We start from the raw sequence: 26,395 nt of genomic DNA, 5'->3' as shown, positions 1-26,395 counted from the left end.
TATAGTCAGAAATCACTTTAACAGCACCAAGACATGGAAATTGTAGATGATTTATACAAAATTTGTAATTTTTTGCTAGTTACATTACAAACCAGAAGCATTCAAGTCTTAAATGGTTGCAATAATACAAGATATGTGTAAAAGAACATGAAAGAACAAAATTCCAATTTTTCTTACCAAGTTTCCAAATTGCTGCTACTGCATCAAAGCACACCTGGACAGTCCATTGTAAGCAACAGAACTAAAATAAGTCCTTGTTTTTGTCCAGTGGTACATTTCTGTCATTTACATACTGAAAAATAGCACTGTTGTGCCAAAATAATTTCATGAAGTCTCATCCCACTGTGCAGCATACTGCTATGCCTTTCGTACCTCTGAACCGAATTGCTGTTCACTGAATGGTAGGAACGCAGGAAGGGAGGGTGTGTTTGTGTGTTTGAGGCATCAGCCAAGTGCACAGTGAGTATAAGCTTCTCTGGTCACATCCCTCACCTCTTACGTTTTCTTCTCCTCACTGAGGGACAAAGGATTAAGGCAGTTTCATGAACTCTAATCCTGTTTCACTCTCAGTCTGCGCCAGTCTCTTCATGGCTAACGTCAGTTCAAAACAACAGAAATGAGGCCAAATGCACGTAACAGATGAAAAATGTGCATGTGTTTGTATGCACAGTAGGGGTGCTCTGAAAGCTGTTGGTTGCAAGTTTAGCAGAGCACACCAGTGTGAGGAAAATGGCTATGTTACACAGTGGAGGTTGATCTCCTGGTTTTGTGAAGATGAAAGGTTATGCAATGGTTTTACCCAGTATTACCACAGAGATTAGTTCCCTGCTCCCTTTAGATGTTGGCTGAGCAGCACAGATAAAGAGATTACAAAGCATGAGGTCTGACAGTGCGTCTTCATTCAGGTGTGTTGTCCCTGTGAGCAGAAGTGGAGGCACAGCTAGGGGGGCACTCTAGTCAGAAATTAGTTTTTGGCTGAAAATCTTATGGTCATGACAAGACTCCAGGACAGCACTCAGCAAAAAATCCTAAGTCTACAGTAGTAAATTAGCTTCTAATGTTTGTTAAAGATGGTATGTAAAAATATTTGCTAACATATTGTAAATACTCAATCACAGAAATATGGAAGCAAAGCAGTGACATAATGAATAATATCAACGCCCGAATAAGAAATCTTGAAATGTTATCATGTATGTACAAGCTTTATTTCAGTCAAAATTAGTACAGACTGAACATTGTACTTCTGAGGATTTTGAGTTTTTTTTTTATTTTCTATTTATTTTTATTTTTCCTTTTTCCCTTTCCTATCTACTTCCTGTAGCCTTGCATTGTTTTGCTCAAGTGAACACTGTGTTGAACTTCAGCATTGCCATTGTCTTATGTTCATCACTTAAGTATTAGTTAGTCTGTAAGATTGCTGCTCATCGAGTGTGAAAATAAAACTTCATTTATCTAAACTACTGTGAGTTTGGAGTGTTTCTGCATACAGGTCCTAGTCTCTCCTGAGAGCTACATATCCTTATCACAACCAGACACTCAGGAGATGTTGGTTTGTGTGGTCAGTTTTTGGACATGCTGGCTGGCTAGCCACCCGATAAGATAATCTCTGGGAGAGAGTTAGGGAGAAGCAGGGCCAGACACAGATGGTTCCATTCCAGTGGAAGCCTGAACACACTCCAGGTTTCAGGGAGGATCCTCCCATGTCCACCATCCCTGAGGCTCCAGAAGAGGAACCTATGCAACTAGGAAGTACCAGACTTCAACTCGAGGAATAGCATCATCTGGGACAGGAAAGGAGGTGTCTGTACTGTGGCAAGCAGGGACATTTTAGAAGACAATGCCATACTTGGTCAAAAGAGCAGACTTACTAGTCTCTGAGGCAGGGCCGCATCTAGGCATAGGCAGGGGAGGGCTTAGCCCACCCAGATGTCAATCTTGCTCACCTAATTATCTATTAGTTTTTATTATTTGTGCTTTGGTAAAGGTGATCTAAGGCAGGCTGCGTGTTAAGAAGTTTGAGGGATGGCTGTAGACTGCCCCAACCAATCAAAAAACAACACCAGAAAAATGCAGTATTTTCTGTTTTTATTGGCTGAAAGCTGGTATAATCTCCACACTCGCGACTTGCCTTCAGTGCGGAGAAGCAGATTCAGTTTCTGACAGACAAGAACACGAGCAATAACAAACAGGAGTATGTGCGTGCAATGCACAGATTTTTGGTGCCTATAAGGAAACCTGTTAATGGCTCCAGCAGCCGCGATGCTTTTTTTCACAAACTCCATCTTGCAACATTTAGACCAAATTTAAGATCGGAAAGGCATTCTTGATGCTTGCTCAAATTGCAGGGTTTTGGTTTGATGGTTTCCAAATGTATTATTCTGTGTAGCTTGATTGGGGCAGCCAGAATAACTAGGAACTGTATTTAGAAATAACATAACTCTTAAGTAGCATATATTAATAGGCATTTATTCAATAACATACTGTCTATGCTTGAAAAGGATCAAGATTTCATAGTATCGACCACACTCTACTGCTATTCGTCTTCTTCTGGATATTTTTTGGCAGTGTTGTCTCAAATTGGGTTGCCTTGTCATGTTGTGTTTCGCTCTGTTAAAACTGTGTTTCAGGTAGCACCCCTTCATTGTGGCAGTCAGAATACCATATGTCCAGGTATTCAGAAGAAACACATCTTGATGGAGGAACAGATTTTGACACAGCAGTGGCACTACCTGAGCCATCCGCATTCCTGGGTCACATGTTTGACATTTGGTGACAGGCCAGATTTCTTTGGGGTCCAGGGTGTTCATATCTGAATTTTATGTCTTGAATTTAAGAGTATGAATTTTAAAGAGTATGTGAGAAGCCTTTTTTTTATCTGAATTGAGCCTACTGAAATAGAACAACTTGAATATTGGTTTTGAATATTAGCTTTAAAAAAATTTATATCTGGATTTGAGAGTCCTAAATCAATGTACACTAGAAATCAAAGTTTTGAAATGGCACAACTTGAAATTGACTGGAGCAGCATGGTGGCTGAGTGCTTAGTACCATTGCCTCACAGCAAGAAGTTCCTGGGTTCGCAACCCATCAGGGGCCTTTCTGTGTGGAGTTTGCATGTTCTCCCTGTGTTTGTGTGGGTTTTCTCCAGGTACTCTGGTTTCCTCCCACAGTCCAAAAACATGTATGTCAGGTTGATTGGTGACTCTAAATTGCCCATAGGAGTGAGTGTGAGTGTGTGAGGTTGTTTGTCTCTATGTGGCCCTGTGATGGACTGGTGACCTGTCCAGGGTGGACCCCTGCCTTTCACCCAAAGAGAGCTGGAATAGGCTCCAGCTGATCCCTGGGACCCTGGTTAAGGTATAAGCTGGTAGAGAAAATGGATGGATGGATGGATAGTTGTATTCTGTAATGACACAATATCAAAATTCGTTGTTCCTCTGTTGTTATAATTAAAATTATGATGTCATTGATTTACTTCCATAGATAAAAGTCTAGGATGACTATATATTTAATGTCATCACTGAATGCTCCTCTCTTATTTTCTAAATATAGAAAATTCTTAGTATTACTCAGGTGGACATTACATACTACTGAAATCACTGAACACATATACAAGAACTATATGAGGTTTAATTCTCCAAGAAATCTGAAAAACAGGAAGAGGAGTCAGAGGTAAATGTTCTTTTTTTGAATGAAAGGCAATAATAGGTTTAATTCCCTGAATGGAGCTAGCTTTCCAGCTCTCTAATTCACTCACAAATGCACTTCTCCTGAGTCCATGCCTCATCTGTCCTTGCTCCCATTTTTGCAGGCATCTGATTGGATTAAAGCCTTAGGCAGGACTATAGCTTTAAAATGTTCTCCCTGCACACTTGTCACCATCAAGCAAATCTAGTCAAGTATGACAATGCTTAAAGAACCAGGTATATAGGCAAATAAATAAAATATCTAAAAACCCCAGGAACTGACTTTTGCTTTAAAATTAAATTGAAATGCAAATCTAGATATTTGAAAATACTGCTACTTTTGTCCCCTGGGAAGTCAGAAAATTCATGCACCTGCAGAGCTGACAGGTCAGCAGCTTGTTTGCACCATTAGTCTCTAAACATACTAGATCTTTCGCTTTTTGAGACGGCTGTCGTTGAGGCCTGCACGCTGGTTCTCTTCCAGCTCTTTGATTCTCTGACGCAGAGCCACAATCTCCTTGTTCTTCTCCTCCTGGAAGAACTGCAGCTTCTGAGAACACATGCATATGCACAATTAATCCAGACACAAGCTAGAAAGAGGAATACAAACATGACAATATATTATTCAGCAACATGATTAATAGTGATGACCTATAAAAACCCCACCTACCAATTGTAAATGTTGAATTCATTGATTCTTGTGAGCGACTAACCTGGTAAATTATTATTTGTGAGCATGATGTGCCTTCAATTTAACTAGAGCTGGGGCTAATCATTTATTTCATTAACAGTTTTTTTTTTGTGTGTGTTTAAGTGTTAAATATGAAGTGTCTAAAATGTCAGAAAGTTACCATATGTTACTTTAGCGTGATGTTATTTCCAAGGGTGGGACTAAAAGGATGAGACATCTAGGCCAGCCCTAATAGGAGTTCGGTCTGCTCTCAGCTTAAGTTTACAGTCAAAGAATACCAAGTGACAAACACAAATCATATTACAGGATCAAACATTAGTAACGGCAATTAGACTAATGACTGTCCAGCTCCTGCACAAACTGGTACCTTTGAAATGTGGGCCTGCACACTGAAACCTAAAAACTGATTACCAACTTGTATTCATTTGAGAACGTTTTAACTGAAGTCTATAATAAAAAGGAGGCATGGGTAGTAAAAGTTATTTTGTGAGCTGCTCACCCTCTTGAATATAGTCTGAGGAAGAAGGTTGGAGCCATGTTGCTGCTGCTGATGTTGCTGGCTCATTTGAGCTGTACTCTGAACTCTGGCTAACTTTGCACCAAACTGCCAAAACATACAGAGCAAAGTGCAAATAAGCAAAGCAGAAAACAGAAAAAGGTGAAAGTACAGTTGATCTTGAAAATCATTCTTCACGATATTTGCTAATTGCAAAAAAGTAAGTTTTCATGTTCTATCAAGACACACATTTAACTGCTTTTGCACAAATCTGTATTTCAGAGATTAATGTGTGTGTCTAGGTGGCTTTTCATTTACCTCCATCTGTAACTTCAGCAGCTCGCTTTGCCTCTCCCTCTCCTGATCCTTCAGTCTCTTCTTCATCTCCTCCAGCTCCAGATCCTTTTTCTCCAGCACCTTCTTTAATTCAGCATCTTTAGCCTCCACTGTCAACAACCAGACATCAGCCAAATGCAGATACATAAAAAAAAAAAAATTTTAAAGTATAAAAAAATATATATTTATTATTTATTTTCTTATTTTATTGAGATGCCAGCTCCCAGCATTGTATTGGTCCATTTATTAGACAGTGAATGGAGCCCACACACCCCCTGATGTCACAGGTGAGGGCCACTGTCTCAGTGTGGTGAATAATTTGGAAAGTCTTACACTGGTTAAATCCTTTCCTGTGAGCGTCCTTAACCTCTGCCTGCCATTGTTGTCTTACAGTCTCTAGCTCCCTCTTGTGTCTCTCTTCTTCTGCTCTCCTTTCACTGAGCAGCTGCTGAACGTCAGCCTCTCTGCCCTTGACAATAACACACAGCAAACATCTCACAGCACTAACTGGCACTACAGCTGAAATGACATAACAGAGTGTGTTAAATCTCAAGTCTTTATAATTGAAGTTGTCTTAAACTACCTTCCTTTACTCACTATATTAGCCACACCCAAGAGAGTATAAAACCACACCCCTCAGGCCTGCAGATCCCTTTTGTTTCCCTACAAAACATGTGTGTGAATCCAGAACAAAGACAAAATGCTGGGTTTCCCTATCCGTATTATTGACTGCATTTGTTTCACGTCTTTACTAATGTCTGTTACACTATTTGTGTTAACGTATTATATATTATTTTTATGTTTTTTCAGGCAAGTGTACCAAATATTTTGATTTGACCTGAAGTGTATGGCAGATGCAATCATGATGTGAGTGAAAATAAGTTGTTATTTGGATTTATTCTTTAAGTTATTTATATATTGAACTGTAGTAAGCTGATTTCCTTCTTGTATAGACAAAATCATCCATCCATATGCTAAGATCATGCATAAATGGTCAGAACTATTCAGTGGAGTGGATCATATGTTTAAATGTGCACTCCAAATGTCTAATGAATCACTAACACCAAATACTGAGTTAGAACATAGAGTCAACTGATTGATATTCTTATGTCAAATCGGACTGTAACTTAGTAACTGTAGGTTAGAAACCAGCAAATGCTAGTTTGCTCTGGAGGAGTTTTCTTTAAGAGCATCCTTGTATTTAGTTGCATTCATCCATCCTAAATTCTGACCAGTTTTCCTGTTGCTGCAGCTGAGAAGCCTCCCATAGCATGATGCTGCCACCACCATGCTTTATTGTGGGGATGGTATTATCTGGATGAAGAGCAGTGTCTTGTGTTAACTAGACAGTATTTGGAGTTCTGCCCAATGAGTGAATTTTTTGCATCACTGTCACAGCAAAGTATCTCATCTTCTGTAAATGAGGCATTTGTTTTTGATTTTAAAATCATAGATTTATGGACAAAAATGGTATGAATTTAAGGTTAAACATATAAGGCAATACGTTCATGTTCAGTCCTGCTTCGGTCCTTACCTCTGCTATTTGTTCAATCTGTTGTTTCATGTCCATCATCTCATTCTTCAGTCTCTCATTCTCCACTACATGAATGGTGTTAGAATATTTACAAGATGAAAATCCATAAAATCCATACACAACAAAATTATATATCGTAGTAGGAGAATATTTATTGCAGACTATTCTGCTGTAACTTTAACTTCCATGTGGAAGGTGCTTAAGAAATACTCAAACATTATCCTTTCTCTTAAAAACAACCAATGTGCATATTCTAAATTTCCAGGGATTTTACAACTGGCTATTAATTACCTCTGAGGTTGCACTGCTCCTGCAGAGTCTGCTGCAGTCTGCTGAGGGTGACAAGAAGACTGTCTCTCTCTGCAACAGGTCAGTCAAAAGAATGAGCAGTTTGGCTTGTTTGATTGTGTTTATGTGTCCTACATATGTACAGACTCAAGGATGAACAGCTGACTTAGTTGCAGAACGTTTGTACAACCACTGAAATGTATTTGTAATCTGTTTACAGCAACATTGTTGCTATGAATCTTCTCTTTTTAGATGATGACTTGCATTAAAATATATTAGAAATTGAAGTTCCTAATATATCAGCCACTTTGTACATTTGAACAAATTAAGGATTTAAGTTAGTGCATTGATAACCAGTCAGGACTGTCATTTTGCACAATCACCAGAAGAGGGCGATACAGGAAAACATACTGTGCTCTTAAATCTTAGAAAACACTGTAGTAAGAAAAAATAAAGTACAATAAATTGGAATCTCCACCTTTAAATTATAACAATAAAGACTTACCTTCAATAAAACTTTTCTCCTTGGTCAGATAAAACTTCATGTGTCTATTGGCGTCCTCCATCATGATCTCCAACATGCAGTTTTTACCATTAACCTCTGTAATTTTCTGTTTTAAAAAGTAACTTAAAGGTTTAATGCTGCAGAGTTAAAACGTAACGTTGTTGTATATTACTGGGCTGCAGTATAACTACAATTTTCTTTATGTCTATGTATCTAACGTTATGTGTAATGACATATAAACTAATGTACGATAACTGAAAGAAAACGCTAACGTTAGCTAGACAACTGTTTCATGATTAAATATATAATCACTGGATTAAGATATTACTTCAGCACTGGATCATTATCACACAACGCTAACCTTACAAATTAACTACCTTATCAACGTTACCTTTTTTTAAATATTCATGGTTATGACAGGCCCCTTATGATCATCTAGCTATATGACGAATTAGCTACAGTATTTATGTTTATCAATCTCAGCACAAATGGTGAGAAAATAATAAATAAATTATCAAACATCCAAATTAGTTAGCCATGCCCAGGTTAGCTAACATTACCGTACCTGCTCTAGTTGAGAAAACTTCTCCATAAACTTGTCAAGATTTACGCAGTTGAACTTACTCATTTCCCTAGTCTAAGAAAGAGCAAACGACTGTAGTTATTAGTTTTTAATATTCTCGTATCACTGCTGCAGTTTAATTAAAGGTTAAGCTTGAGAACCGGTTAAAGTTAGCTAACTAGCTTAAATGTCTATGCGCGAGCTCCTCAACGCTGCATTCATGTGCTCGTGCCCTAACGTTACTAGTGTATGGCTCGTGCACAGATGAATTATCGATTTAAAAGAATAAAAGCCGAACTTGTAAATAATGGTTTACATTATGTACTGTGCAAGACTATGAAATGGAATTTCATACATGACCCAAAGCAAGTTTGTTGAAATATCTGTAGGCTCATGAGTGTATGTTCAGTTTTGCGTCCTGAGGAAATTAAGTAACCTTTTCTGAAATTTTAATGCAAGGCCTTTATCTTGTAGCGTAATTTAGTATTTCTCTGATGCAATTTTAGTAGCCTACACATTAAATTCAATCTCTGCACTGCTGTGAAATCTACAACTAGCAGATATTAGTAACAACACACAAAAAAGGTATGAAAGCTGTTTATTTGTAACTAATACTTCTGAACAATTTAAAAACAATAACTGTACAAAGCCTTGCAGCATGCTCTCAGCTTTTAATGAAATTCACAGTGTTAACTTGAAAACAAATGAAAAATTAAAACCTTCAGTCCGTACTCTGAGCACACTGACACTACCGCCTACATCAGCTGTGAAATCATGTTATGGCAGCAAAGAAATATAAGTATCTAACCCTCCAGATTGAGCACTTTATATACATATGTTTTACTTTGACATTTTACAAAAGATGTCAGAAGCCTGATAACACATTGAAATATGAACCAGTGTAAGACCATTAAAAAACAAAATTTCTTTATTGGTTAAGTAACATGGTCATTGAGACAATACTGATCCTAAAGCCCAAGAAGCAATGAAAATATTATGGAGAGCATAAAAATGTTTGATTCATAAAATGTGGGAACAGGATTAATCTATGTTTAATGACATTTTTCACAGGATATGTCAATGCAAACTTTTTATAAAAAAGAAAGCTTATAGTTTTGTTGTTGGCAAATTGTTAGGAATAAGTATGTACATGTAAAGCTGCATTAGTCATTATGTTTATAGTAAATTGTAACTTAGTAACTTTAGTTCATAGCACCAAATAGCCACCAAAAAAATGGCTATTGATGACTAGCTGGTGAGGTGAGCATTTAAAAGGTAAAAAGCCAGATTTTTTTTTCAGAAGCTGATGGAGAACAAATCAGACCTAGTAGAAGAGTGAATGTTACAATACTTTAAATATGAATTCAAATAAATGAGAGTTGTTCTTTGTCTACTAGATGTGTAAACAGACAACTGTTTTAATAAATCAGTCCTAAATCTGTCTTTGTTCTGTGATTATTCTCTCCTTTAGTGTAAAAATTGATGAATGATGCTTTAACAAAGATGGGTATTGAATAAATGGTGTTACAAGCCTGTTTTGATTGTCAGAGTAGTAGATTACTTAGTTTCCCTATCTTGCATTGTTTCCCTTTCCTATAGTTCAGTTTCCCCACGTGAACTAAAACACATTCTTCTGCACCCTTAACTGCTCATACCAAACTCCCAACCACATCCCTGGCAGGAAGAGGTAGAGGTGGTGACAGGACAGGCACAGATGGCTCCCTATTTTAGGCAAGTTGACATACAGACACAATTATGGAAAAGGCAAATGGTTCCAAAGTTTCTCTGCCTTTGAATTAACAGTCTTAAGTTTACACAGTTCACGGTGTGACACTTCCCAAAAGGTCAGGGGTCAGGTAACCATCCGGTGTCGGCATGGTCTTTGGGATTATCAGCTGCGGGGCTGGAGTTGAGTTTGGTGTCAATAAGAGACTGTTCTGACTGTCAATACCCTTTACCACAGTGTACACAGGAGGGGGTGGTGGGGACACAGGGGTAGCTTCTGATTTGCAGTAAGGTGATGGGGATGGTGAAGAACTCCTGTCTCCTCCAGTCTTGCAGGGTTCATTCTCATCCCCTTCGGATGATCTTGGATTCATTTTGCTCATGTTGAGCTCTGAAGTGTAACCTCTGTCATCACCACCCACTGCCAGCAGCTGGAACGAATTATTCTCTTTCATCTTCTCTTCCATGATGTTTTTATCTGAGTCTGTATTAGTGGTCTTCTCCACCACTGTCTGTTCCTCAGGTGACAGCAGCACATTGCCAGACGACCTCACTTCACTCACCTGGGTATAAAATGTCTCTCGGCCTAGAGTTGGGTCCTGGATTGGCGAGCTTTGCTCAGGGGCTGTTGGGCACGAAGGCTCTTTACTGAGGGCTTGGTTTGGGGTGAAAGGATGGAAAGGTGACACTTCTGGGTCACTGGGGAGATCTGGGTCGCAGCAGCTAGCCCGGCCTGAGTCGTCATCCCTGAAACCAATGGAGAGGGGAGAGCAGTTGGAGGACATGGAGTGGTCCATGAGACAGTCCGTGTCTAGGCCTGCGTGTCTGTCATTCTGCTCCTCAATGTCCAGATCAATGAACTCCACCCAGGGGTCACTGTTATACAGCTCTGGCCTCAGATCAGGGGGACCACCCAATATGGATGTCAATTCCTTGAGCTTCCCTTTCTGTGAGATAAAGAAAAGAGTGCATACATTTAGGAGGACAAGGGAGAAACTGTTTGCATACAATGTGGTACAAATATGTCTTTTGAATAAACTGTGTGAACTTATTCTTCTGTTAGCAACTGAACTAAGCAAGCTGATTTGTTGTTTTGGCAAACTAGAAACATTAATGGCACCATCAAGCTTCTGACTCCACCTCTTCCACGTGGATGAACAAATGGCACTATCTGGTGTGACTACTGTGACCATGCTGGATAATACGCTACTAAATACCTTAAGTAGTACAGGGTCAATTCCTCTTATTTTAGGTCCTGGAACAGGAGGCAAAAGAATAACCATCAACCTTATGGAAGAAAAGAAAAATGGAAGAAAAGTTAAATTTGACATAAAAAAAAAAAGAAAACCTTGCAGATGTACACAATATCTTAATGTTGAACACCTTTGAATAGGAGCCTAGATAACATGGACAAGGAAGCTGTCTTCTGACAGCCCCCACAGACTACAGGTCACTGAACTGAATGCTTCTCCAAACATCCTGGTTCTACACTGAATGCATGGTGGTTTGAATTACTTACTTTTCCTGGTGGGATATGATAATTAACATCAGGATGGCCACTAAAGACACGGCACCAAAGATGAGCAAAGCCACCACTGGGAATCCTGACACTATGAAAGGAAAGACAAAAAAATCACACACATTTAATATAATCATAGGAATACTTTGAAGACTATGTTTAGGTTTTAAGTAGACAAATGTATAACTAACAGTCACTTTCAGACACTGCAGGCATACTTAACATTACTGGTTTCATCTATCTTCTTGAGGAATTGAATTTTGCCCCTGAGACAGTGGATTTTCATTAAGTGAATGTTCAGAGTAGCTTCATTCAGAAAAGACAGTTATTGCCAAAAAAAAAGTTAACCTATTCTTCAGTGTTATGCCCACAAAGTCAAACTCACCCCTGTCCCAGTTTGTTTATCATTTTGAGACTTGAATGATGATTACATTAAAGTTACAGATTTTTCTTTTGTCCAGAATAAGTACAACACAGACAACAGTAAGCGGCTATCATTTTTGCTTACATTAAGAATTAGCAGTGCACCTCTTAAAATAAATCAACTTCTATATCACTGTTTGCTGCAGGGAAATATTTTGCTTTTCAATCAGTATGAGCCATTCTTCAAAATGACACAATTGTTTTGTTTGTTTTTTGGACAATACAGCGGCTTTTTTCTGTGGTTTATTGATACCAAATGCTTAAATATGTAGGGAATATTTAGGGAGTGGAGCTGCATTCACACATGAAACGAGTTATGATTTCTTTATATATGCTGCATTTGGCAGCTGCTGCTCAGTGAAAGAAGCAAGGACTTTCAGGTGAACAGTAGGCAAGGACACCCAAAGGCCTATTCACAGTGACAGGGACATTCAATTCCAGCCTCAAAACAGACAAAACTTTCTATCAATCTGTTTACCTTTGGATGAGATGTGGATGAATACTGAGTTGCTGAATTCTCCCAAGTCTTTCCCACCCAGCATTTTGCACCGGACCCGAACCTCATGATTAATGTTAGTTTGAAGCCCATAAAGGGAACGGTGTGTGCTTTTCACAAGGTCGACCTGTGGCAAAGAAAAGAAGGTTTTAAAAGAAGCAGCTAAACAGCATCTACTCTAAGGAACATTTATTCCCGTAGAGTGTTAAAAATAAACTGTACTGAGATTGACTGATGAACACAAAGGTAGATTTTAATATGTTACTAAAAATTCAATAAATGCAGTATATTAGATTTATAATGCATTTGCCAGACACAATAAAAAGTCTGCAGTTATTGGGTTTCACTTAAACAATGATTCATTTTAGTACATAAAAAACTCTCAAGACACCCACCACTTCCCACAGGTCAGAGTTGACATCGCGGTACTGGACCTCATACTGCAGTGTCATCCAACCTGTCTCCACATCTGCAGATGGAGGCGGCTTCCAGGTCAGCATAATGTCATAGTAAGTGCCAGTCACACTCATATTCAGCAGCGTCCAATTCAAGCCAACTGGAGGATCTGGTTGTACTAAAAACAGAAAAAAAAAAAAAAAACTGTAGTGAGCTACTAGTTTTATTGCAAGCAGCTGACTATAACCAGCTTAGACACAAAATATTTCTTAGATCAAATTCTCTAAAAATAATAATTATATGGATTATAAAATATGGGTAGGGGAGGCATAGTAGCTGGAGCCTGGACCAAAGAAATACATTAGTTGCAAAACTTGACTAATCCCTGGATCAAGAGCAGTGCCCTAATTTAGTTTGACACTACAAGGCGCAAAGTAATTCGATATGTTGCAGTCACATGTGACAACAGGATATGTTATTCAAAAGTAAAGTAATCTGCTGCAATAACAAGCTTCCCTGTTCTGTGTTTCAGGCTTTCCAGCACTTGTTTGGAATCTGGCTAGAGGGATTTGTTCCCATTCAGCCACAAGAACCCAGGAGAAGACAGGAATTAGTGAGTTCCAGTGCTGACGTTGAATAACGAGGTCTGGTTTGTAGTCAGCATTCCAGTTCATTAAATGTCATGTTGAAACAGGAAAGGTTTTCTCCAAGCTGCTGCCTCGAAATCAGAGGCACACTGTTGTCTAAAATATGACTACCTGAAACTAAATTCAACTAAGAAAGCCCAACATGAAAATCAGTCCTAGATCTAAAGAACACAACAGTATGTAGACAGAGTGCATCATACTTTGGACCATACAGTATATTGTTTTGTTGCGGTTTGCAAAATGTTGGCATATATTGACTAGCCATACTTAAACATCTCACAAGACTAAACTCACTTAAGTTTTAAGAGTCAGACTGTATGTCTTCTGTTGTATAATGAATTTGAATACTGCTAATCTAATATAACATGCAATCATATTTTTCCAGTTTTTATAAAAGCTAAATTATGGACTACTCTTTATAACAATCCTTTCATCTAAATTCACTTTTCATAGTTGCATTTTAATTTTTTTTTTGTTGCATGCATAAAACAATGATAATGCTTGATGTTTAACAGATATAATGTTTACCATGTTCATGTTTTTAGTTTAGCATTTTAGTATATTAGTATGTGCTAATCAGCACTAAACACAAAGTACAGCTAAGGTAGACGTCATTATTATACAGGTATCTGCTTATCATAAATGTCCATCAGCAGGATTCCTTCTCTAGGGAATATACAGTTTTTATCAATTACCATGTTCTGTGTTAATCATTGAAAAGTTAACAGCGGAAAATGGGAAACCTCTCATTACTGTACATGGTATTTTAATCAGCTTTCTATCACTCACCAATGTCTTGAACATAGAAGAGGTTCTCGTCATAGAGGATGGACTGATCACTCGAGCGCAGCTGGATGCTGTAGTAGGTCCAGATGGATGTGTGGTTCTCATTGAAGAAGCACTCATTAGGCCGGTCAGTGCTGTAGTGAGGACACTCACTCCACTCTTTTGGGGATGCATGGGGGGGTCTGCAGGGTGGGGGAAAGACACCATACTATCTAAAACATTCCATGAAGGAAAGAACATTTTGAAAAATGGGAAAGAGTTTCTCCTGGGAGCCTGAATTTCACTTTATCTCAAACTTATTTGTTTCCTATTGTATAATAAATTTATAGACTGCTAATTTAATATAACTTGTTACTATATTTTCCCACAATTTTTATAAAATCTAAATTATACACTACTGTGTATAACAACTTTAGGTCATCATGTGTTTGATGTGACTCTTCTAATATAAATTCATTTTTCATGTCTGCATTTTTTGGTGGCTGAGTGGTTAGCACCATTGCCTCACAGCAAGAAGGTCGTGGGTTCGCAACCCAGCCTTTCTGTGTGGAGTTTGCATGTTCTCCCTGTGCTTGTGTGGGTTTTCTCCAGGTACTCTGGTTTCCTCCCACAGTCCAAAAACATGTATGTCAGGTTGATTGGTGACTCTAAATTGCCCATAGGAGTGAGTGTGAGTGTGTGAGGTTGTTTGTCTCTATGTGGCCCTGTGATGGACTGGTGACCTGTCCAGGGTGGACCCCTGCCTTTCACCCAAAGAGAGCTGGGATAGGCTCCAGTAGATCCCTAAATAGGAATAAGTGGGTATGTGTGGTAAGTGGATGGATGTAAGTATTATTTTCTTTCATCCACATTGTTTAAAAAGTCTGCACAGTCAAGGTTTTTATGTTTATTTGTAATGACTAAACTATTAACTATTGTTGTACCCAAACAAAATGAAGACTGAAATAACAATGGAAACTCCTTCTCTTCTCTTTGCACTTTTTTCTCAGTTAACTTCCTTTCCTTTGTAAAGTCCCTTGAAATGATTGTATTGGGATTTAGCACTATACGAAGTAACGGCACAGTTCCTGTAGCAACCACAACATTTTTCTCCTCACTTTTTGTTGATGTAGAATAAGCGGAGGTCTCCTGGCTCGGAGAGGTTCTGGAAAGTGTCGGCATTCCATCTGCAGCGGAAAGTCTCCATGTTGGTGGAGACGCAGCCAGTAAGATGTGGGTGTCTCTGGGGGAAGACTGTAGATAGACAAAGAAAAAGGAATGTTTAAGGCCACAAATTATTTTTCAATTATAGACCTGTTTTGTTTGTTAAAATGAAGTGGCCTTAATATGCTTTAACTGTAAAAAAAAATATATCAGGTTTCTCAATAAAAACAAATAGCTGACGTTTGAAATTCTATTTACTTTTCACTGGGTATGATAGATAGATACATAGATAGATAGTGTTAGTAAAGACCTGCCTCACTTTCTTGTCTTTCTTACAGCTGTTACAACTTATAGCTATGTTGATAATGGCTGAGGTGCGTCTTGACTCCAGTGAGCAGCCCAGCCACAGGGCGAATATCAGCGTTTTCCTGGAAATCATTTTACTGCTCTCTGTGAGCTGCAGCTGGTGAGTTCACTGCCACGGATGTCATGAAATACATGAAACTCTGTACTCAGAACTGCTTTTGCACAGAAAATACCACTAGGATCCTGTTTTATTGGCTCAATAAACTCAAACCATTTGTGCACAGAGCACATTTCAGTGACTTTCTTCCAACAGACCTTAGCACACTGCAGATCCTGATTGTTCACAATGTGTTCACACTATGAAAACGACAAAAACAAGTCAGTAGGCATGATAAAAAAAAAAAAAAAAAAACTTGAAATTGCTGTTGATATACACTACTATTGCATTATGTAGTGCATAAGAAGGAACTGAGGTGCTCCACACAAATACAAAGAATTAAAACTAACCTGAGAAAGCTGCAGAAAGATCTAAAAGAAGTGCTAGATTCTCCGGAAAAGCACAATTTTGTTCTCTTTAAGTTAAAGTGGCACTGCATTAAAAAGATTTATTGTAACACCCCAATTTTTCCAGTTTTGATTGAAATGTAAGTAGTTCAAGTCTAGTGAATAGCCTGAAATGGTACAAAGGTAAGCAGTAAACTGCCACAGGTGAAAAAGTTTAGCTTATCAAAAACCCTAAATTAATGTACATTTCAGTTATACAAAACAGGTATTTGTCAGGAAAGAAGTCATTGGTTAACGACTTAGAGCTGGACTGCAGTAATGGAAGTAAATTAAGCCTTGAAGGCTAATGCTAACAATTCCTGCACGTGTCCCAACACCTGGACGTAAGGGTGAAAGCAAATCAACGTACAAGTGCAAGACACTTGTGAACTTCAGCAACAGTGTTGGTAAGAGCTGTCTGACTAATATTTGATATCTGTTGCAGTGAGAATGCCACGAGTGTGTTCAGCTGTTACAGCCCTGCTCACAAACTGACATACCTGCCTGGCACAATTTGAGGAATACTGGCCATTTTTTTGCAAAACCTGAACATGCAGAACCTGCGTCTGCCTTTTAAAAATAATGAAACCTGCAAATACTAAAGAGACTATCTGACCACTTTCCTTACAAAGAAACGTTTTCTGCCTGATCATTTATACCTTTTAAAAATGGCCACTGCTTCAGGGCTTTGTAGAGGCATGAGCACAACTATATCTGTAAAAGGTGACTACTTCATGAGTCGCTTGCAATATCATACAAATATCAATTAACATACAATATGCATACATTTTTTTCTCCTGAAAAAAGGAACAAAGGTGGCAACATGTCCTCATTTATTACCTGATTTCATTATACTGCCGCATAATTTAAGTTAATATTGAAACACTCAATACAAGGTTGTAAGATATACTCCTGTTGCAGTGGAGGTGAATGGATTTTTTAGCTTTCTCTTTATCTTGATCAGTGGTTGGAGTTTACACAGACATATGCGTGAGAAAAACCAACATAAAGTGAGGTGCTGGGCCACCATGTGTTACCAGAAAACTTTCACTACATACTGGTATTGACTCTAGGTCTCTGAAATCCACCACAGGGGTAAACACCATTTTTTTGAAAGATATTCCCTCATTGGTGTTTTGGTGATGTTGGTGGAGAGCGCTTTCTAACACACTGGTCAAAAAAATCTCCCATAGGTGTTACAGCGTGGTAGAGACCATTCCTATCAGGACAGAATGTTTCACCATAGGATAAAGCTGACCACTCACAACTACTTTGAACCATGCCAGCAAAATACACAGGCAGCATAACAGAGCCACCTGATGCCCTCACTTCAGGTTTTGTCTTTCATTTGCCACCTGTCTGTATGTTTGTTTAATGTACGTTAACTGGTCCTTTAATGTACGTTAACTGGTCCTTTAAACAAAGAGCTGAGGGAGCTGTTTTTTTTTTCTATTAACACTGACTGTTTTACCCAGAGGCTCTGTGATCAGTGGTTCTGGGGAGAGCAGTAGCACTCCACTGACCACGTCAAGCTTTCAAGGAGGGACAACAACAGCAGCCCAGGCTGGCTGAGTACCAAGAAGTGTGAGGATATGATGGTTCCTTCACAGTTGAGAGACAGCGCTGGGAGCAGATGATGTATATCTCCTGCCTGCTTATGGTGCTTCAGCCAAGGGGAGTTACAGGTTAAAAATAACCTGTTTACCAGATCCTTGACACCTCCTCGGAACTGTGCTCAGTTCAGAGAAAAATCTATTTGACACTCAGCTTAGCTTACTTTATCACTATAAATTAGATCATGTGGTTTTGTAAATTGTGTGTGCTATTGAGAAAATATGTTTAAAAATTTGTTTTGCTACGTGTTTATTGTATTCATTTATTTTGTTTTTTAATTGCTTAAGCACATTTCTATTGATACTAATTCAATAACATACACACTATATATGCAAAAGCTTTAATGAACAGCAATTTATAAACACCTTTCAGATTCTTAAATGTGAAGATTTATATGAGTCGATTTAATATATTTGGGTTTTTAACTAAATAAAACAATTTTAGGTTTTATACTTCGACCATGAATCAACAAATATATGTAATTAACTGAATACTCTAAATACTGTGTATCTGTGATTGTGGTTTGTCTGCATGAAGAATGATTGTACTTGTTAAGTCCATTTTACTACAGTACTTTATCCAAACTGAAGTAAAATGTATGTAGAAATTGTGGATTCGCTACTTTTACATAAGAGCTGGATCCAGAAATGTCTTCCACTGAGTGAGAGTGAGAAAGATAGCAGAAACAAAAAGGAAAAAACTGTAGTGGTTAAGTCTGACATAGTAACCCTTCACATACATGCATTGTATACAGCTGTGTCCTTCTTGGCAGAAGTATGTGGTCAGAATGACCAGAACACCTTGCAGACTGGCACGTTTCATTTTTGTGCTCGTATGTCAAAGCAAGCGCTGCTGTGTTTGCTCAGCAGCTGCCAAGAGTTCAGCTCTTGCTCGTGCTTTCTGAACACAGTCATCAGGGCCACAAAGCACACAGAATATACAGCATGGTCTCATTTTAGGTTGTCTGTGGAAGCTGTCACAACCTAATGAAGTAAACATGTTTACAGCATGATTTTTCTCTGAGTCTATTTTGGGATGAAAGAAAACATCCTCGCTCAATCTGTTTTGATAAGTCCAGATGCGTTTCCTTTCAGCCATGATTTTGAAGAAAGCAGGAAAGAGCAGTAAGCATTAACTTCCTTTAAAGTATTAACTCAGATCCCATAAATTATGAAGTAAGAACACAGCTTGATGTCCTCTGTTTATACAATAGCTTTGTGACTATTAGTGTGTTTTGCCACTGAAGTATCTAGAACATTTGCATAGTGTTTTGGTGGGAAGCCATCATTAATGTCATTCCTAGGAGCACACAGCACCAACATATATTTAGAGAGTCACGTGTTCAAACATTAATCAATGCGTTCTCAGGGGGAAATGCCTCATCCTCTGCATGTAGATAAGCCATTTCCTTTGTCCACAATGCCCTCATCAGTTTAGTGTTCTAAACCCGCTTGGCAAAACATGGGAAAAAAGGGGTGTGTATGCTTGAAATGGAAGAGTGACAGTATGAAAAGCAAGAAATGTAATCACTTTAAGATCTAATGTCCTGATCATTGAGTGATATAAACAATGGTGCAAGGATACAAAAGCACTTGTTCACCCCTATAGAGAGTATTCAGTTCCTAGAAATAGCAGCTCTGGCGTATGGTGCTTCACTTGGAAAGTGAGAGGAGTTATTTAGAGCAACCAGTGTTCTTGGAAAAGGGCCGTTAATTTTTTCACATTACCACTAACAGGGGACACTTTGTAGAAATCTGTTGTAAGATTGAGAGTTTGTAATGGTTTACTTTGGGATTGTGTGCCAAATTTGGATGAATTCAGCAAAATAAAATGACACAGGAGATCATTTTAATAACATTTACAGAGTGACCATGAACAAACAATTTATAAAAAGCTTCAGATTTAATCAACTATGGGCCAATGTAGATACATTTTCTGTATTTAATATTGTCATTGTTAATCATTCCTGCTACTTTAAGTTACAAAAAGCTCAATTAAGTTTATACTTAAGGCTATAAATCTTTTAAGCTACTAACTGCTCTGTGTTATGAGACTACTGAGCAACACCACTCTCTTGCAGTTGTGTTCACCTGGCAATAGCAGGCATACAATGGATTTTTAGAGATTTTTCACCAGGAATAGCTGCCTAGTTACACAAAAAGCAATGCTATGACAGCAATAACATTGCACAAAAACAGTTTCGAGATAGACAGCTAAGCAGAACTTGCCATAAAGCTTTGTAAATCTGAGGGGGAGCTGCAGATTCAGGAAGTAATCCTCTCTAGATTCACAATGTTGTTATTAGATACATTATAAAAAAATACCTATTTTAATATCAATTTCAGCCACTCTAATTAAATTTAGAGGCTATAAATTGCTCTTTTAAACTCTAAATAAATTTAAAGTGATCCAGTAGCAGAGATGAAACCTAGTATTCATAAATATGTTGTAAAAAATACCCACCATTGAATTTTCATTAACCTGGAATAAGCATTTTAAATCTACATGAGGAGGGGGTCTCCTTTCACAGAGGCAGCCATGTTGTGCTGCTATGTTTGTACAGTAGCCCAGAATGGACATACCAAACACTGGCTCTAGACAGGGAATTACATTTTTGGTTTTAACGTGATGGCCACTGTACCATGCCTTGTGCCCGAAAATGGGTGGTATTAACGCTCAGGGGCTGAGAGTTGCGCTGGCGCGTTTTGTGGCATCTTCTCCTGATAATGCCAAACAAATTTAAATTACTATGTCAGTTTTCATCGTACAGATAAGAGCAATATATCATTCAAATCTGTAAAGGGTCTAGATTTTTTTGTATACCATCATAATAACAACAAAACATTGTGCTTTTGTAAAATATAGAAAGCAGACAGGGTGCACCCTCTGTCTTCTCTGTCACCTGTCTTCCCAGACAACATAAATAAAACAACCTAAACAATTCAAATAAATGAAATAATTCAAGTCGAAAACAAATCATCACTTTTTATTTAATCCGTATGAAAGTAAGGAGAGGTACGTTTTTCTCCTGTCTCACTTCATTATAGCTAATGTGATCCCACCTCGCACTGAGCACACTGTTCATATGGAAATAATCTGAGGTGAGCCAGGTAATTATGTACACGCCCTCGAGAAATGGTATCAAACGTCAGGATTTATCATGCTTTATCCTTTATCCTTTATCCATTAATATGTTTAAAAGCAACTGAAAAAAGCACAAATGTCAGGGCATGTCAAAACTTGTCCAGGGCCCCAAAACATCCTTAGACCCCACAGGGTTAAGGACGTTAACAATATTGGTTCATCCCACCTCCCCTTTCAGGATGGTCTTTCTTTCTCTCGCTCCCAGGTCCCTTGGATCCATCCCTGTCAGCTGTGCTTCTATGGTTCCAGGAACATGCTGTGGCCATCACCAGTAATATTTAAGGCATTTTTCACCAAGTCAGGGTGCTTCCTGAGGACCAACCTCTCATTACATTCTTGTGGAGAGATCTGAAATGTGATGAGACACCCAGTGTGGATGAGTGAAAAGAACTACCATTCAGCACCACTGTCACTGCGCAGGCCCATCATCAGGCGGCTGAAATTCCACTTACTAATAAAGAGAACCCTGCTCAAGCAGGTCCAGGAGGACTGTGTTCCCTGTGGTTATCGGGGGTTATCAGCTGGGAAATTTATTCCCATCAACAGTCGTCCTGTTACCCTCACTCCAGAGTTTGACAGTACATTGCGACTCATCAGAGTTGGTGGTTGTCTTCACTATTCTGCCAACCTGGATGCAGAATCCATACACCCAATTGTTCTTGATCCTAAGCACAGGACAAGGCAGCTTCTCATTCAGCATTATGACCATTGGTTACCAGCAGGTACAGAGCGGTTGTTTGCAGAACTGAGAAGAAGGTACTGGATTCTTTGTGGTAGAGAAGTTATTCAGTGACATCAAATCTGCTTTTTATTCCATGGGAGTGGATTTCTTCAGTCGCTACACTATTCAATTTGGTAGGACAATGAGGAAGAGGTGGAAGATCATTCACAAGTGTATGTCTGTCTGTATGCAATGCATCTAGATCTCTTTCCCCATCTTAACACTTCCTTATGGCTTTGATAAGCAGTTGTGGTAAAGGGAGGAAGACACGATCACTCAAGCAGGCATTGCAAGTCATGATTAGAACACATTCTGTTCCAGAGGAGGTGTTGCAGACTACACTAATCGAGATCAAGGGTATCCTAGATTCTAAGCAATTAGGCTATATCTCCTGAGTCTGACCTTCTCAGCAGCTGTTGGAGCTCTTTCATTGGATTCTAACTACCTGCACTCCAGACCTGGCATAAGTGGTGTTTTGACACGACTCGTCTCAGGGTTGGTGATGCTGTGATGCTCACTGCTCCCCAGCTAACTTCATTGTAGTTGCTGTTTGTGCAGATTTCTTACAGAAATCTGGGCGTGGCTGTTAAGGAGGTTAGCAGTATTGGTTCATCCCGCCTCCCCCGTTAGGATGGTACAGTCCGTCTTCCATTCTCTCGCTTTTGTCGTGTACAGTGTGAGTACACTAGTTAGTGGAGTTTATTTGAGTTGGAGTGAGTTTCATTGTCAGTTGCTGACTTGTATGTGTCTTCCTCAGTGATGTGCGTCCATTGAATTAAACCATATCCCTCAGATTGCCATAGCATGAGATTGGTAGCGTTGTTAATTAACAAAAGTTTTTCAGCCAGCAAAGCTAGGCTGCCTTTGTCAGACCTTGTAATACAGGTATCATGAACATATGGACGTATATCAGCCATTCACCACAGTGATATGACAACAGGCTGATTTTAATGAATCAAATTTAGGCAGCAGTTCAGAAATCCGCAGGCCATTGATAGTTGGCTGACTTGCTTGTCTGCATAAGAAAGTCATAATTAACTGAGGCACTACTGATTTCTATGAAAACATTTTTGGCTCTCACTCACTTGGTTTTGTTACACAAGGAAAATACACCTGCAAGAACACAGCAGCATTCAATCCCATACAGGGTCATGAAACAGACCCAGAACAAAAACAAGTAGCAGGAGAACAGGAGTTGAAGGCAACATGTTTTTTGTCCACACGTCTGCTGAAATACTGACAGTGTTACATAACAAGACAAAGCACAGGATGTTGATGTGCAACTTAAATGGTCAACGCAGACCAAGTTTCTATGTATGGATAAAACACAGCTCATGTGTGCAAACACACAGCCTTGCCACTGCCACTGAGGGGCAACTCTGTGCATAAACAGCTTGCCATTGTTCAGCAGTGGAGTGCTCTCTGCTCTCTTCTCCTGAATTCCTGGAAAGCCACTTCACTGAAAATCTGCTGGCCACCCTCTGTGGCTTTCTGTATAGGGCTTCACTGTTGTGCAACACACTTCATATTCATTTGAATGCCACAGCACCACTCATTATTCCAGGTTTATGTCCTGTGCCTCTATAAAAAACAGATCTCAAAAATTTGTTCCATCTGGTGTTTTGGTTATATTGATTCCTATCTAATATACACAAACAGGCTTCATACAAGATGGTTAATTATTTCATATAATAAACATCATTTAAAACTTATATCAAGGCTTTAAATGTCTACAAATGTTTTAAAGTCATAATCTACTTATGCTAAGCAAGTATTCTGACAAGAATGGTTACCAAATAAATATTCATACCTTGCTCAGAGGCCGATCCCAGCCATGAGTCAGTGAAGATGTGATGGAAGAAGAGGACCATGGTGAGAGTGGCAGCCATAGTGCTGAGCTGTGAAGGAAAAGTGACCAATGTTAATTTTCTCAGTGCAGTCCACCCAGCTGAACTGGACTGCACGGAGGCCCAGCCCACTGTCACCATTAAACAAGGATGCTCTTGCCACTCCTTGGCTCTATTTTGTTTTTTTTAAAGAGGTAGGATACATCTATGGTACAACTGTGGAGAGTCACAGAACTGTCAAGTGCTTTAGAACAAAATCATCAAATGAGTTATAGGTTATGGGTATCGAGATATTTAGGCAGATATTGGTATCAAAGTCATAATTTTGGTAATATGATAACTCTACTAGCTTAACTACCTGACTACTGCTTTGACCTCCTTTCATTATTGTCACCTAATACTGTGCATATAACTTACATTAGTGCTTAGACTTAACCAGTCACTTCAGCTTTACACAGCATGTATGCTTTGACTCCTTCCAGCAGTTTCATTTCAATTCCACTTAAAGTATTTTCAGATATCTCTCAGCTTTTACACTTTTTATAATATAAACAACAATACTGTAACATGTTTCAGCAGAATATTTATTTTTAAAAAAAATACAAGAAATATATGACAGTAGTAAACCACACTCCCTGGAAAACAGGGAGGGACCAGAACTAAATCAGAACTAAATGAGAACATCAACAGTTTGTTTTTTTCATTACTTTCTTCGTGGTAGTCACACAGTTTATCCTTCCTGGAGAGGCATGTTTCGAAACAGTAAACAGTTTTGTTCTGAACATGACATTCATCTCCTGCCAGCAGTGCTGGGTTCCTGACAACCCTTGTGAAATCCATCCATCCCTCCTACATTCTGAGTCTCATTAAGCTCTTATTCACTGATCCTTGTAGGGGATTAATATGATTTATCTTCTAATGCATTAATTATGTAGGTGATTTACTGAACAAAAATGCCTAACTTCAGCTAAATTCAATTTATGTGATTGCTAATTTAATTTCTGATGTTAGAGCCGTTTGTTGGACAAAACAAGCAGTTCCAAGAAATGTATCTGTTAAATACACTTAGCAGGAAACATTTTATATATTTTACATGTATCTTGAATGATAGGGTTGGGAGTAAGAGTGATAATATTAATTTTGACCAACATAAATTTGGCCAGTCTCTTACTGGGGAGTCTCTGTTCACAATCGTTGGTCTATACGGCGTGAAAAAGAAACAAGCATTTACACTCTGGGTCATCTCATGCTGTCTTTTGAGGGCGCTTGTTTTGTCTGACAAACGGCCCAGCTGGGATGGAAGATGAACACATTAACTTTTCACCCTGACACATCTTGGGCTGATAAGACAAACAGACTAAACTGTCCTGACGGTGGCTAATAATCACAACCCGTTCAGATAAACAGGTCATGGCCTAAAGTCTGGAGGAACCTGTACTGAGATTTTAAAATGTACCTTACTGCAATGTGGTACATACATTCATAATAGACTTTGTCTGCATTCCTTCCACCTGTGAACTGGGAACTGGGCATGTATACAGAGCTTGTTTAGTATATTTCAAATTTTAAATGCATGAAGTGACACTGGGATTTATTAACAAAATGATACATGCAGCAGCTCATGTTGTGTGCCTGCTTTATTCTGAAAATCAAACATACTAATTTACATATGTTCAGGGACTATGTCAACAACACACGTGTTCAATGGGAAATGGCTGTAAATGGCTGGGAATTTGTGCGCAACAGGAGGCTTCTGTTTGAAATAATTCATTCACAGCAGAACTTATGCAACATTCACATATTTTACATATCGGCGGTAGTGTGAGTATGCACCATGCATGAAACATTACTGTAGATCTGCACGTATTCATCAGACAACTTTAAATTCACAGTACTTTCAGAGGGAATGCACCGCTAGGATTATTGCGCAAGAGTCATGGAGTAAATGTAAATAAAAAGCAGGGACACAATATGAACAGGCTGTACCGCAGACACGACAGTAAAGATCTGACTGATTAGCAGCAAAACTGCAAACATCCCAGACTCACCTCAGTGTTGGAGTGCACAACAGTGTGATGTCCCGGGTGCTTCACGGGATTTCTCAATAAAACGGCACCAACAGCGAAATCTCACACAGTCCCTCTACACAGAGCGTGGAAATCCTCTAACAACCGACCAGGACTGTGTTTCACCGAGATCTGTGCAGTGTAGCAGTGTGCCTCTGTCGAAGAAAGCCTGGTCCACGCCTGTGTTTCCAGCAGCTGTCCCTCTAGTAATGGTCACGCTGGTGTTTATGGAGGCAGAGCAAAGGACGTCATCTGCCGGTGGGGCAGCAGTAAAGCAGGAAAGCCACTTAGGTCTCCAGAAAAACAAAGTGAAACATTATCTGCAGGCAGGGTGAGGTCAGCTGGGCTGTAGCTAGGACTGTAGTAGTGGAATCATTAGAGCCTTAATGTGACCGGGTCATATGCCCCTCAAAATATAATCAACTTATGATACTGTTATTTCCCTAATATCTGTCTCTAATCCCTCTACACGCTTCTGGTGGGGTGATGCAGCATCACTTGAAACTGAGAAAAGACAAATTTTTAATAAAATAATACACATAAAGTAAAGTAAGTCACAAATGTAAAGCATTGGATGAAGTGCATCTTTCTAACGGCAGGCAAACATAAAAGACTGCATCCCAGACATGTTATAAAGATTCATGTTTAATGTTTAAAGGGATCTATTAGCAGAAAGGGCAAATACTATTCAGAAATATGTTATCATTAGTGTGTAATCAACAGAAAATACCAACTGTTGCATTTTCTTAAACCTACAATGAGTCTTTTAAATCTACATAGGGAGTGGGTCTCGTTTCACAGAGGCAGCCATGTTGCACCTCCATGTTTCTACAGCAGCCCAGAATGGACAATCCAAACACTGGATATAGACGTTTTGTTTTAAAGGTAAGTGGAGTGGAGTGTGAGGGGTATCCAGGAAGT

General features: G+C 38.9%; 2 protein-coding genes across 2 annotated transcripts; both read right to left on the bottom strand.

The window, feature by feature from the left end:
- Positions 1–3,348: 3,348 nt before the first annotated feature.
- On the bottom strand, positions 3,349–8,225 carry ccdc152 (coiled-coil domain containing 152). Its single transcript, XM_026297977.1, has 9 exons — positions 8,102–8,225; positions 7,537–7,642; positions 7,035–7,103; positions 6,744–6,808; positions 5,543–5,678; positions 5,192–5,319; positions 4,877–4,981; positions 4,059–4,236; positions 3,349–3,403 (listed from the first exon to the last, which is right to left on the bottom strand). The coding sequence occupies exons 1-8, from the start codon at positions 8,162–8,164 to the stop codon at positions 4,111–4,113; spliced, it is 798 nt and encodes a 265-aa protein (XP_026153762.1). The 5' UTR covers positions 8,165–8,225; the 3' UTR covers positions 3,349–3,403; positions 4,059–4,110.
- Positions 8,226–8,679: 454 nt separating this feature from the next.
- On the bottom strand, positions 8,680–25,702 carry LOC113124882 (growth hormone receptor-like). Its single transcript, XM_026298035.1, has 9 exons — positions 25,457–25,702; positions 23,372–23,459; positions 15,188–15,323; positions 14,094–14,272; positions 12,657–12,835; positions 12,244–12,388; positions 11,343–11,433; positions 11,041–11,110; positions 8,680–10,770 (listed from the first exon to the last, which is right to left on the bottom strand). The coding sequence occupies exons 2-9, from the start codon at positions 23,448–23,450 to the stop codon at positions 9,919–9,921; spliced, it is 1,731 nt and encodes a 576-aa protein (XP_026153820.1). The 5' UTR covers positions 23,451–23,459; positions 25,457–25,702; the 3' UTR covers positions 8,680–9,918.
- Between the last annotated feature and the right edge of the window lie 693 nt (positions 25,703–26,395).

This window comes from Mastacembelus armatus, chromosome 12 (assembly GCF_900324485.2).
Source record: "Mastacembelus armatus chromosome 12, fMasArm1.2, whole genome shotgun sequence".
Lineage (NCBI taxonomy): Eukaryota > Metazoa > Chordata > Actinopteri > Synbranchiformes > Mastacembelidae > Mastacembelus > Mastacembelus armatus.
The sequence above is the reverse complement of the archived record's forward strand: the minus strand, read 5'-3'. Positions and strand labels throughout refer to the sequence as shown.

Excerpts from the sequence above, each read along its gene's own strand:
- LOC113124882 (XM_026298035.1), bottom strand. The coding sequence starts at position 23,450 with ATGGCTGCCACTCTCACCATGGTCCTCTTCTTCCATCACATCTTCACT. Across the intron at positions 15,324-23,371 it reads GGGATCGGCCTCTGAGCAAG|TCTTCCCCCAGAGACACCCA; the intron begins GTATGAATATTT and ends GTCTATCTACAG. Across the intron at positions 11,111-11,342 it reads ATCATATCCCACCAGGAAAA|GTTGATGGTTATTCTTTTGC; the intron begins GTAAGTAATTCA and ends TTCTTCCATAAG.
- ccdc152 (XM_026297977.1), bottom strand. The coding sequence starts at position 8,164 with ATGAGTAAGTTCAACTGCGTAAATCTTGACAAGTTTATGGAGAAGTTT. Across the intron at positions 4,982-5,191 it reads TGCTGAAGTTACAGATGGAG|TTTGGTGCAAAGTTAGCCAG; the intron begins GTAAATGAAAAG and ends ATGTTTTGGCAG. Across the intron at positions 4,237-4,876 it reads CTCAGACTATATTCAAGAGG|AAGCTGCAGTTCTTCCAGGA; the intron begins GTGAGCAGCTCA and ends ATGTGTTCTCAG.